The sequence below is a fragment of the Talpa europaea genome (assembly GCF_964194135.1).
Source record: "Talpa europaea genome assembly, chromosome: 7".
Classification (NCBI taxonomy): Eukaryota; Metazoa; Chordata; class Mammalia; order Eulipotyphla; family Talpidae; genus Talpa; species Talpa europaea.
The window spans coordinates 106,585,928-106,602,685 of record NC_140074.1 but is presented as its reverse complement, the minus strand read 5'-3'; the positions used below and the strand labels follow the sequence as shown (position 1 = coordinate 106,602,685).

The 16,758-nt window shown below is 42.7% G+C and overlaps 1 protein-coding gene across 1 annotated transcript in view; it reads right to left on the bottom strand.

The window, feature by feature from the left end:
- Positions 1-16,758, bottom strand: part of ACACA (acetyl-CoA carboxylase alpha) — a gene marked incomplete at both ends in the record, with an annotated part of 253,999 nt that overhangs the window by 195,899 nt on the left and 41,342 nt on the right. Inside the window, one exon of the mRNA XM_084237949.1 lies at positions 2,241-2,287. Coding sequence (XP_084094075.1) covers positions 2,241-2,287 — 47 coding nt within the window. The remainder of the gene's footprint in view (positions 1-2,240; positions 2,288-16,758) is intronic.

The window sequence follows — 16,758 nt, the reverse complement described above, 5'->3', positions numbered from 1 at the left end:
ACTGTGCCCAGTGCATGTATAAACAAACAAACAAATAAATAAAACATGCCTCTATTAAAAAAAAAAAGTCTACTCTAAAGGCTCTAATATGCTGGCACTGATGTTGGGAGAAAATGAAATCTAACAAATGTAAACCTACAATTAAAGTAACAGAGGTGTGATCTCAGTTAAACACAGGTTTTCTAGATATAGGACCTTACTAGTCAGGATTAGATACTGGCACTCACATGTGACCTACTAAGACCAAAACATAGATCAAAGTCCACAATAACAATAAAAATCAAAAACAGTAGAAACAAAAAACCCCGAAACTAAATGAAACAATATTTATTCTGTCATTCTATAAATCCTATTTAAAAAAACCTCCTGTTCAGAATTTAAAATATTTTAGCATATTTCAGTTTAGAGGCTGATGATTCCCATTTCTGATTTTGAGGTGCTCCAAGAAATGGTATACAATAATACTACATGACATGCACCTCAAAGACATCTTTACAGACATATCGCCCAAAGCAGTGATAGTGAAGGCAAAGATAAACAGCTGGGACTACATCAAATTAAAGAGCTTCTGCACAGCAAAAGAGACAATAACCAAAACAAAGAGAAATCCCACCAACTGGGAGAAAATTGTTGCACACAACACTACTGATAAAGGACTGATCACAAAAATCTACAAAGAGCTAATGAGACTCAACAAAAACAAAGAAAATAATCCAGTCAAAAAATGGGCAGAAGAGCTAAAAAGAAACTTCACCAAAGAGGAAATGCAAATGGCCAACAGGCATATGAAAAAATGTTCAACATCACTTGTAATCAGGGAAATGCAATTCAAAACTACAATGAGATACCATCTCACACCAGTGAGAATGGCACGTATTAAAAAAACTAGCAACAACAAATGTTGGTGAGGATGTGGAGAAAAAGGAACTCTCCTGCACTGTTGGTGGGAGTGCAAACTGGTCCAACCATCATGGAAAGCTGTGTGGAGATTCCTCAACCTGCTAAAGATGGAGCTTCCATATGATCCAGAAATTCCACTCCTAGGTATTTACCCAAAGGACACAGAAACATTAATTAAAAAGGGTTCTCACACCCCTATGTTTATAGCAGCACTATTTACAATAGGTAAGCTATAGAAACAACCCAAATGCCAAAAAAATGGATCAAGATGATGTGGTATATATACACAATGGAATATTACTCAGCAATCAAAAAAGATAAACTCATGCAATTTGCAGCCACATGGATGGAGCTGGAAGGGATCATGCTCAGCAAAATAAGCCAGAAAGAAAAAGAAAATACCAGATGGTCTCACTCATAGCAGGAATTTAGAAAACCTAAATAAGGAACCAGGAAAAAGACTAATTATAATAAAGTAAAAATAAAAATCAACAAGCAACTATAAACCAGAGATAAACTATAGCGGGGGAAGGAGGGAGTAGGATCAAAACAAGGGGGGTGGGAATTGTATGGGGACTATAACCAAGATGAAAATGCATACATTGTGCAAAAATGAAAAATGATGTAAAAAATATATAAAATAAAAATAATAAAAATCATAATAGCGCCCCCAAAAATTCCATCTCAACTAACAGGAAATAATAGCTGCCTTCTTCACAAGAGAAATAAGTAAAGCACACAGGTAAAGAATCCAGCTTATAGTCTAACTAAAATTAGATAACCACACACAAAAATAAAATTTCTAAGGAGCAAGTCTGTGATTTCATGGGAGAAAGAGAAAGGATTAATAAAAGGGGGATGCTGGACTAAAAATTGGAAGTCTCCATGAGGTCAACTTTAAATTTTTCTTTCCTAGCTAAGAACATGAAGGCAGAATGCACTAAAGGGTTCAAAGACTGAAAGCAGTTCAGTGTCAACAGCTGAAGAGGCTTTCCAGCAACCAGCAACTTTACTGAATGGTGTTCACAGACACCAGCCTACAAACCACTAGAAAAGAGAAATCATGTATGGAAAATTACTGAGTAGCTGTCCAGACACTCTAGAAGCTATTCCACAGCCTGTCCCATTTCCAGTGAATCAAGTCCTGAATTAAAAAGAGAAGGTGGTAAAATATTACTACTGTAGATGTTTTCACTTGTTGTTATCCCCCTCCTAAATCTGCCTGTATTCTTTTGTGGAAGACAACTTTTAACATTAAAGCATACAGTTTAATATTTTAGCACACAAACATAAAGCTTTCATCACACGTTAAATATCAAAGAGCATTATTTGTAACTAACCTCTTATAATTCTTACTGTCCGAGCAGCTATCCTCCTCCAAAAAGAACTAAAAAGAAAGAGATTTGAAATTGTTTAAGAAACCCAAATTGTATCAATTTCTGTTTTACTCAGCATAATACAAAACTAATAATACTCAAAGTATTTCTCTGGTTAAATCTATTTAACTATTGAATATAAAGTTCAATTATTTAACTAATATTTGCTCAAATCAATAAGTAAAAAGCACTACACAGTCAAACACTTTATTATTCATGACAGTATTAAACAGTAATCCAAGTTTACCATTTCCCAGGGTGCCTTTTCCAACTGTACACTTTGATGAATACATTCCAATACCATGACCTCTAATATCTCATCAAAAAAGAGGCAGTGGTGGGCCTCCCCAGTGGCGTAGCGGTTGGCCGCTGGGCTGCGAGGCTGCTGGTGGCCTCTGCAGCGCCGGTTCATCCCTGGCTGCTGGGCGAGGGTCCCACATGGCACGCAGACCTCTGCTGTCGCACCTGCTGCTCCCCTCAGCAGTGTACTTCGTCAGTCTGCCTGTTCTTTTCCCCGCTCTGGCTCTGGTGAACTCTCTCACCCTCCTGCCCTTCTGACTGTACCCAGTGCTTGTATAAATAAATACATAAATATTAAAAAAAAAAAAGAGGCAGTGGGGAGAAGAGTACCCCTAGAGTCTCTACAATTGAAATCTAGCTCTGGTTATGTTTCCAAAGGTTTATACCTCCATAAAACTAATAATGATCAACATTGATCAACAGGGTAGAAATGATCAACATTGATATAAGAATCAATGGTGGAGCTTTTCAAATGCATTAAAGCCTAAAAACAACCCAAGATCTGCTGAATCATAATTACTGCTGGAGGCCCACAGACCTGAATATTAAGTTCCACAATTGATTGACACTGACTCAAAGCCAGGCTTGAGAATGAAGTTAAAAAGTTAAAGGCTCCATGGAGACAACATTCCCTGAAGAGTTGCAACGATTAGTAGCAGCTGAGTGTCAACAGCTACAGTGCCAGTCTAGCAACCCACAACTCCAGGAAGGGGTCTAGGATGGAGAAGAAAACAGAAGGAAAGAACATATTACACATATCAGGAAATCTAAAACTTCTGAGAGGATCCTGAGTGACAAGCAGGATTAGAGACAGTGCAGGAATGTTGAGGGGAGGGGGAATTAGGGTTTACCCAATTATGTAGTCTGAGGTAGTACTATTCCCACAACATAGGGAAGGAAGTGAGGTGATAAGAGGAAGGAAAAAGGAAGTAGTTTGGATTAGATGTAACCAAAGGTGTAGTGTAACTGTTGTGGGGGAAGGATGTCCTGAATAAACTCCACAAACAGGTTGAATGGACCTTACCCCAGACCAAAGAGATCCAAGACCCCAAGGACTACAAATCTCATAATGTCATCGCCACCAAAGGGAGGACTGCTGGGAAGTGAGAGTGGAGTTAAAGCAGCCAGGTTTGGTATATAACCAGACATGTGGGCTTTGGGGGTCTCCTTGGTTTTTCCCCAGCTTTCAGCATGCTATTGGGGTTCCAGCTCAGTAGAATTGGTAAGATGCATTCACCAATTTATCTCTCTCTCTTTCTCCCTGAGTTATTCATTTCTTCATTTCCCCTTTTTGTAAATAAACCCTGTACTACACTTTTTGGGTGTGCCTGCGGTTGAGTCTCATTCTAAGTCCCTTTAAAGTGCACGGGTGAGGGGCCTCCCCAGTGGCGCAGCTGTTGAGCGCTGGGTTGCGAAGCTGCCCGCAGCCTCTGCAGCACCGGTTCGATCCCCGGCTGCTCCCCGGCCACCGGGGGAGGGTCCCACATGGCGCGCAGACCTCTCCTGCCGCCCGCTGCTCCCCTCAGCAGTGTACTTCGGTCCTTCTGCCTGCTCTGCTCCCCGCTCTGGCTCTGGTGAATTCTCTCACCCTCCTGCGCTTCTGACTGTACCCAGTGCATGTATAAACAAAACAAACAAACAAATAAACAAATAAATAAAATCTGCTTCTATAAAAAAATTTAAAAAAAAAAAAAAAAATAAAGTGCACGGGTGAGGAACCACAGTCAGGCCAACCCATTTCACATTGGGGTTGCCCTGTAACAGTTGGAGTCAAAGCCCAGGACCCACCCTAACTCTGCCAAGTATTGACAGTGCAACTTAAACAATCACTTAAGGTCTCTGAGCCTCTTCATCTGTAAGATAAAAAAGTCAAGTGTTCCTTATGGGACCACTGTGAGGACTGGGAATATATGGATACATGAAAGGATTCTGTAAACTATGATACCCTAGACCAGTATTTTTCATACTATGGGTTACCACCAAACAGAATACTAAAGAAATCAATTTAGAGAGCTACAACTAACATTTTAAAAATGAAATAGAATATAAAACGTTCAGAGTGCACCATACTTTATAAGGATAAATATTGTTTCATAATTTTTTGCCACTTGTATATAGGTCATGACATTAATGATGTCTTATTATGAGTTGTGTCAAAAGTCTTAAAAGCACATAATTAATCCTCATTTTCTTGCCCCAGGTCCCTCACCAGAAAACAAGCACAATAAGCACCTAAACCAAATTTCTTAAACTTTCTTAGGTAAAGACACAATTAGAAATCTGAAAAGAAATGGATTCTTTTCTGGAAAAAAAACATCCATCCTCCACACAATTTTGCATGTATATAAGTTTGGGATCCCTAAACCCTTGCTATGAATTAGGTTATGGCCATTCTCTCTAGAAAGGGTATAAAGAATGGAACTGACCTCTGGAAAGGCTCATATAACTGTTGTCTTACCACTTCTCCTACAATTAATTCAAGGCCTTTCCCCTGATTCAGCTGTAGAATATTCTGCCTATCCAAATAAAAAATTTCTCCATTGTATCAAACTGTTTGCAATGTCAAAATCTCTCCTTTTTTTTAAAGCATATAATGTGTTCTTAAGTTTTATTTGGGAACACTTGAAAATGTTTGCTAAAAGCTCCCAAACTGTACCCTAGGTTCCTGAAAATGGAGTAAAGCCAATTCCAGCTAATGAACTTATTCAAGAGTCAGCTTACATTTCATTCAGAAATATTTCTCCAAATAATATAGAACAGATTTTACTAAACATAGTTAACATGTTATCCTTGAACTCAAATGACACTGTATTTTTTGAGCAATTCTAATACAGAGGTAACAACTAGTTTTCATAGCCACCAAAAAGTATCCAAGCTTTACCTTTTTAAGCCAGTTACTTCATTTAATTTTTTTCAAAAGGAATAACTGAACTTGCCTTTTTCAGTTGTCATGTTACTGATGGACATTTAAATAAATTTCAGTACTAATTCATTGATCCATAAGAAAGTTACAGAGGTTTTTTTAAGTAACATGTAGCGGTTGAGCATTGGGTTGCGAAGCTGCCCGCGGCGTCTGCGGCGCCGGTTCGATTCCCGGCTGCTCCCCGGCCACCGGAGGAGGGTCCCACATGGCGCGCAGACCTCTCCTGCCGCCCGCTGCTCCCCTCAGCAGTGTACTTCGGTCCTTCTGCCTGCTCTGCTCCCCGCTCTGGCTCTGGTGAATTCTCTCACCCTCCCGCACTTCTGACTGTACCCAGTGCATATATAAACAAAACAAACAAACAAACAAACAAACAAATAAAACATGCCTCTATATAAAAAAAAAAATAAAATAAGCACGTGTTCTAAATTGTGAGATGTATAATGTGTATTCAAAGAAAATAAGATTTAGTCCCTAAGTGGTTAAGACACCTAAGTAAACAGACAATTACGATGGAATAATAGATGCTAGGTATGAAAACACAAAAGAAGAGAACTTTATCAAACTTAAAGATAGTGATATTGAAGATAGCAATCAAGGAAGACTTCCCGGAGTAGGAAAATATTAGCAATGAAGAAATGAAGAGATAAGCAACGAGGGAGACTAAAGTAGGAACAGTGCCTACTGCTCTACAATCCTAATAAAGACTGAAAATCTGTTCTCGAGAGACTTAAAACAGAGGTTTTTAGTGTAGGAGACAGCAACCAACAACAATAAAGGGAAAGGTACAATATTAAAAAAGGAGATAATAAGTAAACACTGTAAGACTTTCCAGCCTTCTTTCCTCAAGGTGCACCCTCCAGGAAGGAAACTGGAGGGCCATCCTTTGCAAAATGTAACTAGGCCAGGGAAAAAAGCTTCAAGTAGTTAATGATAGAGTTCCCTAACTAAAATCACCCTAGAGTGAACCTAATAATAAGAAACCCCCCTCACATTCTCATAATTTCAAGTCAGCTTTAAATCACCCCATCTTAAACATAAGCAAATAATTAGGGACTATTTGATGTTGAGAAAAACCAAAACAGTGAAGGGGAGGGAACACTTTTTAACCCATTTTATGAAGCCAGCATTACCCTAATACCAAAGACAAAGACAATACAAGAAAAGAAACTAAAGACTAATATCCCTTATAAACACTCATGAAAAAAATCCTCAAAAAATACCAGCAAGCAAAAGTCACAGCATATTAAAAGGATAATACACAGCAATCAACTGGGATGCAGGGTTCTTCAACATACAAAAAACTATCAATTACTACACCAGTTTTAGATTTCTGGCACAAATTCCAACCTGAGTCTGTAGCGGCTTCCCCACACCAACAAACAATTCTAAAATATCTTCATTAATATATGAGATAGCTTTATCATTCAGGAAATTTCAAAGCTTTGGGAGCAATGAGCCAAGAACTGTGGATAAAACCCAAATATATGTAAGAAATATATCTTGGTCAGTTGAAAAACCAAGGTACATGTTTCTTGTAAATAATAATCCTGCGATACCACACTAACAAAATTAAAGAAAAGCAACTGATAAAATTCAACACCCTGTCATGACAAAAACACTAAACAAACAGGTATAGAAGGAAATTTCCTCACACATTAAAACTCTTGCATGAAAAGCCCACAATAAACATCATATTCAATGATGAAAGACGGAAGACTTTCTAAGATCAGAAACAGAGCAAGCAAGTCCATTTTCACAAACACTTTACAACATAGTAGTGGAAGTTCAGTCAGAGCAATTAGTTAGGAAAAAATAAATAAAAGGCATCCAAATTGGAAAATAAGGAGTCAAATTATCTGTTTGCAGATGATATGTTATATGTAGAAAATCCTTGGAATTTCACCAAAAAAACTGTTAGAATAAGTGAATTTAGCAAAGTAGCTGAAACAAAGTCAACACACAAAAATCATTTATATTTCTACACACTAATATTGAACAATCTGAAAAGGAAATTATAAAAACAATTTCATTTACAATGATATTTTATATCAAAAAGAATAAAATACTTAGAAATTAACTTAACCAAGGAGGGAAAAGACTTGTATAATGGACACTCCAAAACATCACTGAAAGATATTAAAGAGAACATACTAAATAGAAATACATTCCAGGTTTATGGGTTGTAAGACTCAGTATTGTTAAAATGTTTATTTTACCCAATGCACTCTAAAGGTTCAATGCAATACCTACAAAAATCCCAATGACATTAATTGCAAAAATAGGAAAATCCACCAGCCTAAACCTCAAATGGAATCTCAAGGAACCACAAGTAGCCAGTCTTGAAAAGAACAAAACTGGAAGGCTTGAACTTCCTAACTTCAAATTTTACAAGCTACAGTAGGGCCTCCCTGGTGGTGCAAGGGTTTAAGACGCAGTACTATAAAGCTATCCGCAGCCACTGCAGCACAAGTTCAGTTCAATCCCTGGCCAGGGAGGTGACCCACATGGCACAGCAGACCTCTCCAGTCTCACCCGCTGCTCCCTTTAGCAGTGTATTTCAGTACATCTGCCTGTTCTGCTCCCTACTCTGTCTCTGGTGAATCCTCTCACCACCCCCCACCCCCTGCACCTCTGGCCTACACCCCAGCTCTTGTATGCATAAATAAATAAATCTTTAAAAAAAAAAAAAAAAGGCACATAGACCAATGAAATAGAATAGAGAGAACAGAAACAAATTATTGCACATATGGTCAAATGATACTTGACAAGGATGCTAAGACCACACAATGGGGGAAAAGATAGCCTTCTCAGGGCCTCCCTGTTGGTGCAAGGGGTTAAGACGCAATCTATGAAGCTGTGCGCTGCCACTGCAGCATGAGCTCAACTCCCCCGCCGGCCAGGGAGGTAATCTGCATGGTGCAGCAGACCTCTCCTGGCTCACACACAGCTCCCCTCAGCAGTGTATTTCTTTTTTTTGTAAAGATTTATTTATTTATGCATACAAGAGCTGGGGTACAGGCCAGAGATGCGGGAGGTGAGAGGATTCACCAAAGACAGAGTGGGGAACAGAACAGGCAGATTGACTGAAATACACTGCTGAGGGAAGCAGCAGGCAAAACAGGAGAGGTCTGCTCTCCTGTGGGTCACTCCCTGTGGGTCACTCCCTGGCTGGCCAGGGATCCAACTCGTGCTGCAAAGGCTGCAGATTGCTTCATATTGCGGTGCTTAACCCTTGCACCACCAGGGAGTCCCTCAGCAGTGTATTTCAGTTAGTCTGCCTGTTCTGCTCCCCACTCTGTCTCTGGTTGAAACCTTTCAGCCCCCACATCTCTGACCTGTACCCCAGTTCTTGTATGCATAAATAAATAAATCTTTTTTTTTTAAGTTTTCTTTTTTTTTTTTAAATTAAGATTTATTTATTTATTTATTTATTTATACAAGCACTGGGTACAGTCAGAATCATGAGAGGGTGAGAGAATTCACCAGAGCCAGAGCAGGGAGCAGAGCAGGCAGATTGAAGCACACTGCTGAGGGGAGCAGCGGGCAGCAGGAGAGGTCTGCGCACCATGTGGGACCTTCCTCCAGTGGCCGGGGAGCAGCCAGGGATCGAACCGGCCCTGCAGAGGCTGCGGGCAGCTTCGCAACCCAGCGCTCAACTGCTGCGCCACCGGGGAGGCCCCAATAAATAAATCTTTAAAAAAAAAAAAAAAAGATAGCCTTCTCAACAAATGATGCTGGGAATACTGGATCTCCACATGCAAAAGAATGAAGTCAGAACCCTAACTAACAATGTTCAAATGAAACATTACCAATATTAGGACAGACTGACATTAGTTACTACCTGATGTGATACAGTTAGAAGTATAGAATACTATGCATGTAATAGCTTTTAGAAAAATGTTTAACATCCAGTAATGATGAAACAACCAGACAAATCTAGATTGTAGGAACTTTCATTTATTTTTAGATTTTTTTTTTTTATTTATGCGTATAAGAAATGGGGTGTAGGCCAGAGGTGTGAGGGATGGGAGAATTCACTAGAGACAGACTGGGGAGCAGAACAGGCGGATCTACTTAATGAAATATACTGCAAAGGGGAACAACAGACACTGAGACTTTAACCCTGACGCCACTAGGGATGACCTATAAGTAAGTTTAATAAAGTTTTATTTTTCTTTTTTTAAACTTTTTTTTTAAGATTTATTTATTTATTTATACAAGAACCTGGGCACAGGCCAGATGCACGGGAGGGTGAGAGGATCCACCAGAGACAGAGCGAGGAACAGAATAGGCAGACTGACAAAATACACTGCTGAGGGGAGCAGAGGGCATGACAAGAGAGGTCTGCCGCGCCATGTGGGACCCTTGTCGGCTGGCCGGGATCGAACCGGCACTGCAGAGGCTGCGGACAGCTTCACAGCGCAGCGCTCAACTGCCTGCGCCACCAGGAGAGGCCCTAATAAAGTTTTACACAATTAATTCTATAGGACTCTGACGCCTTTTCTCATATCTGCCTAAGCATTTAAATAGACAGCTGGCATGTAATTCACTTATTTATTAGTATGTGTTACTGTGTAAATGATTCTGAGTTATATCCTCATTGAGGCAGGGGGAAATTATCTCTTCCAATTTTCATCTATAGATCCACCACCTTCAACTTCCGATACTCTGTAAAACACTAGGCTTTTCCAGGCTGGGTGTTTCTTGGGAATTCAAATGAATATTTGAGCTACAAAGCAAGGAGACATGAATCGTGTTTATTTCAAATATTTTCTAGAAACATTTACAGGCCTCCAGGTAAAAAAAACATTTTGTGAATCCAAAAATGTCTGGAATTATGTATCAATTTATCCTCATCATTTTATAGAACAGCACTTAGAAAGAGGTGGAGTATTTTTCAGGTGTGTCAGCTACTTTTCAAAGCTTCTCAAGGATAATAAACTTCCTTGAAGATTATTTTCTTACTGAAGAAATATTGCTTAAATTTTTTTCTTTTGCTTACTTATTTTTAAAGATTTATTTATTTATGCATATAAGAACTGGGGCATAAGCCAGAGGTGTGGGGGGGGAGGGGTGAGAGGATTCACCAGAGACAGAGTGAGGAGCAGAACAGGCGGACCTGTTCTGTTGCTGAGGGGAACAACATGCAAGACAGGAGAGGTCTGCTGAGCCATGTAGGTTAGTCCCTGGTGGGTTAGTCCCTGGCAGGCTGGGGATTGAACTCCTGCTGCAGTGGCTGGTGACAGCTTGATAGCACTGTGTCTTTAACCCTTGCACCACCAGAGAGGCCCTGTTTATTTTTTTTTAATTCCTCTGAATGTGTTAAATCATTGTATTGTACATTACCTGGCAGAGATCTGGAGAAGTTTGTAGGTTAAAGCAGAAATTCCTAATCCTTTAGAAATACAACATCTCTGTGGTGTTAGGGAATGAGTTTTAATTTAAAAGTAATAAACTCTCAGGCCTCCCCAGTGGTGCAGCGGTTGAGCGCTGGGCTGCGAAGCTGCCTGCAGCCTCTGCAGCGCCGGTTCGATCCCCGGCCGCCAGCAAGGGTCCCACATGGCGCGGAGACCACTCCTGCCACGCGCTGCTCCCCTCAGCAGTGTATTTCGTCAGTCTGCCTGTTCTGCTCTTCACTCTGGCTCTGGTGAATTCTCTCACCCTCCCGTGCCTCTGACTGTGCCCAGTGCTTGTATAAATAAATAGATCTTAAAAAAAAAAAAAAGGTAACAAACTCTCAAAAATTAGCTGACCCATGACTGCCTGTAACTGGAAGTTTTTAACAGGAGTATCAGGTAAAATATTTTCATATTAAGTGGAAAATTAAACTAAAAGGTTCCTAAGATACATTCCAATACTAAAAGTTTTATTTAGTTCTTGGGTTTTATATCATGGAATCAGTGGAAAATCAAAATTTGCCTTGTCAGGGTCAGAAATACCAATAAATGCTGCAGCACAAAACACAACCACTTAGTGCAAATCACTGATAGCACTCCTAATGAACTTAAAACCTAATCAAGTAGCTAACAACCTACTATCACCCCCCCCACTCCGCCCCCCACCCCAGCAACTTACTATGTATATAAATGCAGGGATAGTGTATATATCAACTTATCCAACTAAGGACAGATTTTGAACGCTGTCTTCACAAATAAAGGGTAATCTTTAAGAATATGTTAAATAATGATATAACCTTTTCTTCTGCATTGTAAAAAGTCTCTCCTCCAATTAGAAGTATTAAATTCCAATGTATTATTCCAATCATTTTTATTTTAATTTACTTTCTTCAGCCAAAACTATTGAATATTAGCTTTTAAAAATTAAAAAAGAAAAACACTAGCCCTAGACCTCTTAAATTTGTGTGACAGGTGAAAAATTTTCCTAGTCACTGACTAAAAAGGAAATAGTTTTCTACATCTGAACCTGTTCATAGCACTTATGAGTGATCAAAATCAGGTAAGATAGTTGTGCGGCTGGCTTTCACAAAACCAATTCTTTGACCTAACCTAATCATTGTTTGAACTATAAGTTAATTAAGTCAAATACCATCACTTCTCAACTCCCAGTTTAAAAACAATTCAATTTTATACTTGTATTTCTATCCGGCACTGGTAATTCAAAACCAAGTTTGTGCAACGCAAGCAAACAGATAAATTTGTAATTCATAAATAAATTTTGTCTTTGACAAAATGATTATTAACTATTCTTTACAATGATTATTAACTATTGGATTTACAATAGTTCCATTGCAAGGAGGAAACAGACAAGAGAAGTTAAATGAAACCTGTTACTTTGTAGTAAGCAAGCACCTGCCTGGATACTGCAATTGCTCTGTTAGATCAATGTTTCCCTTAATCGTGATGTCAATTAGGCAGCACAGACAGAACTCATCACAGACATTCAAGGCATGCATCTCCACCAAGAGGAAGAGACAAATCAGAGTATTTACACTCAAAGGAAGAAGAAACTATGTAACCAAGTAAAAATGCTTCTCCATCTACACTATGCGGCAGGAGGAGGAAAAAAGTTAAAGGACAGGTTCAAGGGGAGTCAACTTCTGAGGCTGAAAACTAGATTCTTAGGTCTATTCCCCACACTTGAGAAATTACTGAAAAACTTCTTAAGTAGAAGTGCAATCAGGAAGTCTAGGATCTTCAGATTTCAGTCTTAAACTCCAAAGCAGAAATATCTAAAATTATTTCCCCTATCTGAGTAGTTACAGTATTCTTATATGCTTCTGTGAAATCCACAAGGTCCCCGATATTTAGAGGTGATTCTAAGTGCCCAATCGTGTCCACTTTCCCGTCTCCAAATTCAAAAATAATGTTGGCGCTGACCCGAGCAGGGCCTTCACGCACATCTTCCTCTGAAATCATTCGCCTCACATCACCTTCTGACGTCCTGTCTCCGGTAGCTTCCCTGATGAGTATGGCAAACGGAAAGAGAGCGTAACAGCAGCACGTACATTTACTACGTCCCTCATGGAATCATAAAAAACCCTGGGAGCAGGAACTGGCGAGGGACAGCCCGCCCAGTCCTGGCTCCCACCGCGATACAAAGACACAACGAGCAACAGAGGCCCGGGTCCTGCACCCCACACCTCACTCTGCAAGAGAAAGACTTTCAATGCAACTGGATCCAACCCTTAGCACCCCCTCCCACGTGGGTCTCCGCTCTCTCCCGAGCTCAGGGTGGGTTGGGGAGAGGGACCTGGAAGGAATCGGACCGCGCCGGGGCTGGGCGGGAGGAGTGGAGGGGACCAGCTCCAGGCAGACACCACAGCCCCTTCCCAAGGCCCAGGGCTGTTCGCCTCCCAGTTCCGGGGTCTGAGCGCTCGCTCCCCGCGCCCCCAGGCCCCTGCACGCCTCCCCAGAGGGGAACTCAAGGCCCCAGAGTCTCGGAGCCGGCCGGACTGCCCGGCGCTGCCGGGACGGGATGGAGCCCCGGCCGCGTGCGGGCGGAAGATGGGAGGCGGCCCCCGCCTCCCGCCGCCCCTCCCCGGGCCCCGGCGTCGCCAGGCCCGGGATCGCAGGCTCTCGGCCGGCCCCATCTCACCTCAGGCTGGAGGCGTCCGTCCCGCGGTCCCGGAGCCCCTGCGCGGAGGCGGCGCTGGGAGGGAGGGGACGCCGGCAGCTCGGGCGATGGCTGACAGGCGCGCAGCACCAGGCCGGCCCGGCACACGGGGGAGGGGCGGGGCCTCGCGGGGCCAGCCCCGCCCCCGCCCCGCCCCTGCCTCCCACCTCAGCGGGCGAGTCCCATGAGGTGACCACGTCCGGGGTTACTCCAGGCCGTTCACCTCCGACCCGGCTCCCGGCGGCGGCGCGGTCCGGCCGGCCGGGAGGCGAGGCGCGGCCCCCAGGGCCGGTCGGCAGCCAATGGGAGGGCGCCGCGGGGCGGGGCGACGTGAGGCGATGCCGATGGTCCGAGCGCCGCTCTGCCATTCGGGGCCCAGCGGCGAGAGGGCGGGCGGGACCCGGGCGCTCTGGGCGCCCCCTGGCCGGCCTTCGCCGCCCTTTCTGCTAGGGGCGGATGCAGGGGCGGCCAGCGGGCTCCCCCTGCCGGCGGAGGGGGGCGTGGGGGAAATCACCCCACGTGAACCTCCCGGCGGGGAGAGGGGTGAGCCGCTCCAGGAGCGAGGGGCCGGGCTCGTCGGCAGGTGGCGGGGTAGTCGGTGTGCGGGCCCCAAAAGGACCTTACCGTGTTCGATCCTGAAACCTTAAAGAGGCGGGTGTTGCATCCTTGAATTGCCCAGTGTCACACAGACTGGCTTCCAAGTTAGTGCAGGCATACTGATCTCTATTCTGAACACACGCAAGCCCCTTGACTTGCTCCCCGTCCCCAAACTGCCCACACAATGGAGGCTGAGATGCTGGACCCTGGAACATCGCAGGGAAAGGAAAAGTGGAAAGAGGGGCTGTGTGACGAAGGGTTAACAGTCTTTCCTGCCTGCCCTGAGCACGCAAAATAGATGACAGTAAATTCCTGATTTCTGCGATTGGAGAGCGCCTCCCCACTTCCACTATGATGACACCAAATCTTTGAGGAGAAATTAACCAATTTCGCTACTTTTGCCAGTTCTTTCATAGCAAGACTTTCATGATGGATGTGTGTTGAAAATTGACAGTAACCTAAAAGAATCCAACATAAAATACCACTATTGGGCAGGCGAGAATGAACATTGCACTTTAAACCAATGAGATGGGTTCTAATCCCTTCCAAGAATTTAATGGAGCACCCTGAGTGTTTTCCTGCTCCCTACACAAGCTTACAAAAAAGATGACAGATGTACAGAGGGTGGTGATTTTGCCAGTTCTATGCCAGAGGGCAAAAAAAATAGGGTGGAAAAACACACCTGAAGCCAGAAGTTCTTGGGCAAAAGAAGAGACAAGGAGATTAGTCAACAAAGAGCAATTTTCATTCAGGAGCCCTCAAAATACCACTAGGTGGTGGCTTCTCCAAGAGTTTAGCAACCAACTTTGAAATAGTAGAGACTGGAAACAGAAATTTGAAGGATGTTGATTTTACAGAGCAGTGGCCCACATATCACAATAACTGTCTGTCACTGGATGCATGTGTCAATCGAACAAAGATAGGAAAATCAGAAGCTGATAATTGCCCACAACATCCCGGTTTAACAAGTTGTTTGACGTGGCTGACTTAAAAAAAGGCCTTGGCATGGGCAGAGGGAATCTTTGCCTTTCCACCACAGTGCTCCCTGAACTGGCAAAAAAGGAAGGGACTTTGAAAAGAACTAAAGACCTTGAGGTTGCTATTTTTATATTACCTTTATTCTATTTGCCTACCTCTCCTAGTTCATAATCAGTAATAAGAATACTGGCTCCAAAATTCTTTTTTAGTGGTATTGCTGATTACCAGCCTGCACTGCAAAAACAGTGCTTTGCAAAACCAGTTTTTGAGGAGTTTAGCAATCCCCTCAAAACTGTAAAACCCAATTTTTGAGGGGGGGGTCACCCTCAAAAACTGTCCTTATGTGAAACTTTAGCAAGTCCTTGAATGTCCTGCTTTTGACCGCACTGAATATCTGACGCTCTCTAAAGAACTAAATGAGGAAAAGTCTATCAAAGAAAGTGAAGGATGAGTTAGGATATACTACTTTACAGAAGAGCTAATAATCAAATTATGATCATCAAATGTTAAGACAACTGGGCAGCGAGAGGAGCAGAGAGCTGTGTCTTTAAGATGATATACCTGGAATTTCAACAACTCTAAGTGTTGTGTGGTTTGGTGCCTGCCACAACTTGCCCATCTCTACCATGGGCTAAACTTTAGAGCTGCCCCAGGAGTTCTTGCCAGATGAGCCATTATGCCAGAGAGAGGCGGAGGAGGGGAGGCAGAGGGTGGAGAGAACTTACTATACAAGACTAACAGGTGGAAGAGAAGGGAGTGAGCGGCACATTTTTAAAAGCTGAAACTAGGCATCTATTATGGGTTGAATTGTGCTCCAAAATTCATATCTAGAAGTCCTAAGCCCCCAGCACCTCACAATGTGAGTGTATCTGGAGATGGTATATTTAAAGAGGTAGGTAAGATAAATGAGATTATTGGGGTAGACCGTAATTACAAGTGACTGAGGTAACTTGTAAAACAAGGAGATTAGGTTGGGGCTCCCTGAAGGGTTAAGTCTCAGTGCTATCAAGCTATCACCAGCCACTGCAGCATGAGTTCCATCCCCGGCCAGGGAGCTAACCCACATGGCGCAGCAGACCTCTCCTGTCTCACCTGCTGCTCCCCTCAGCAGAGTATTTCAGTAGACCTGCCTGTTCTGCTCCCCACTCTGTCTCTGGTGAATCCTCTTACCTCCCCAATACACCTGCACCTCTGGCCTACACCCCAGCTCTTGTTTGCATAAATAGATAAAAAATAAATCTTTTTAAAAAAAGGAGATTAAGATACAGATGCATACAGAGGGAAAATCATATGAAGAACTGGGAAGAAGGGAGGCCTCCCTGATGCCTAGAGGTTAAGTCTCAGCACTACCACTGCAATGGCCTGAGTTCCATCCCGGAGCAGGGAGCTAAATGGTACAATAGACCTCTCCTGTCTTGCTTGCTGCTCCTCTCAGCAGTGTATCTCAGTCAGTCTGCCTGTTCTGCTTCCCTCTCTGTCTCTGGTGAATCCTCTCACCCCTTACACCTCCGTCCTACACCCCAGTTCTTCTACTCAAAAATAAATAAATAAAATATTTATAAAAAAAAGATGGGGGAAAGAAATTCTCAAAAATGAATAAACCCAGGGCCT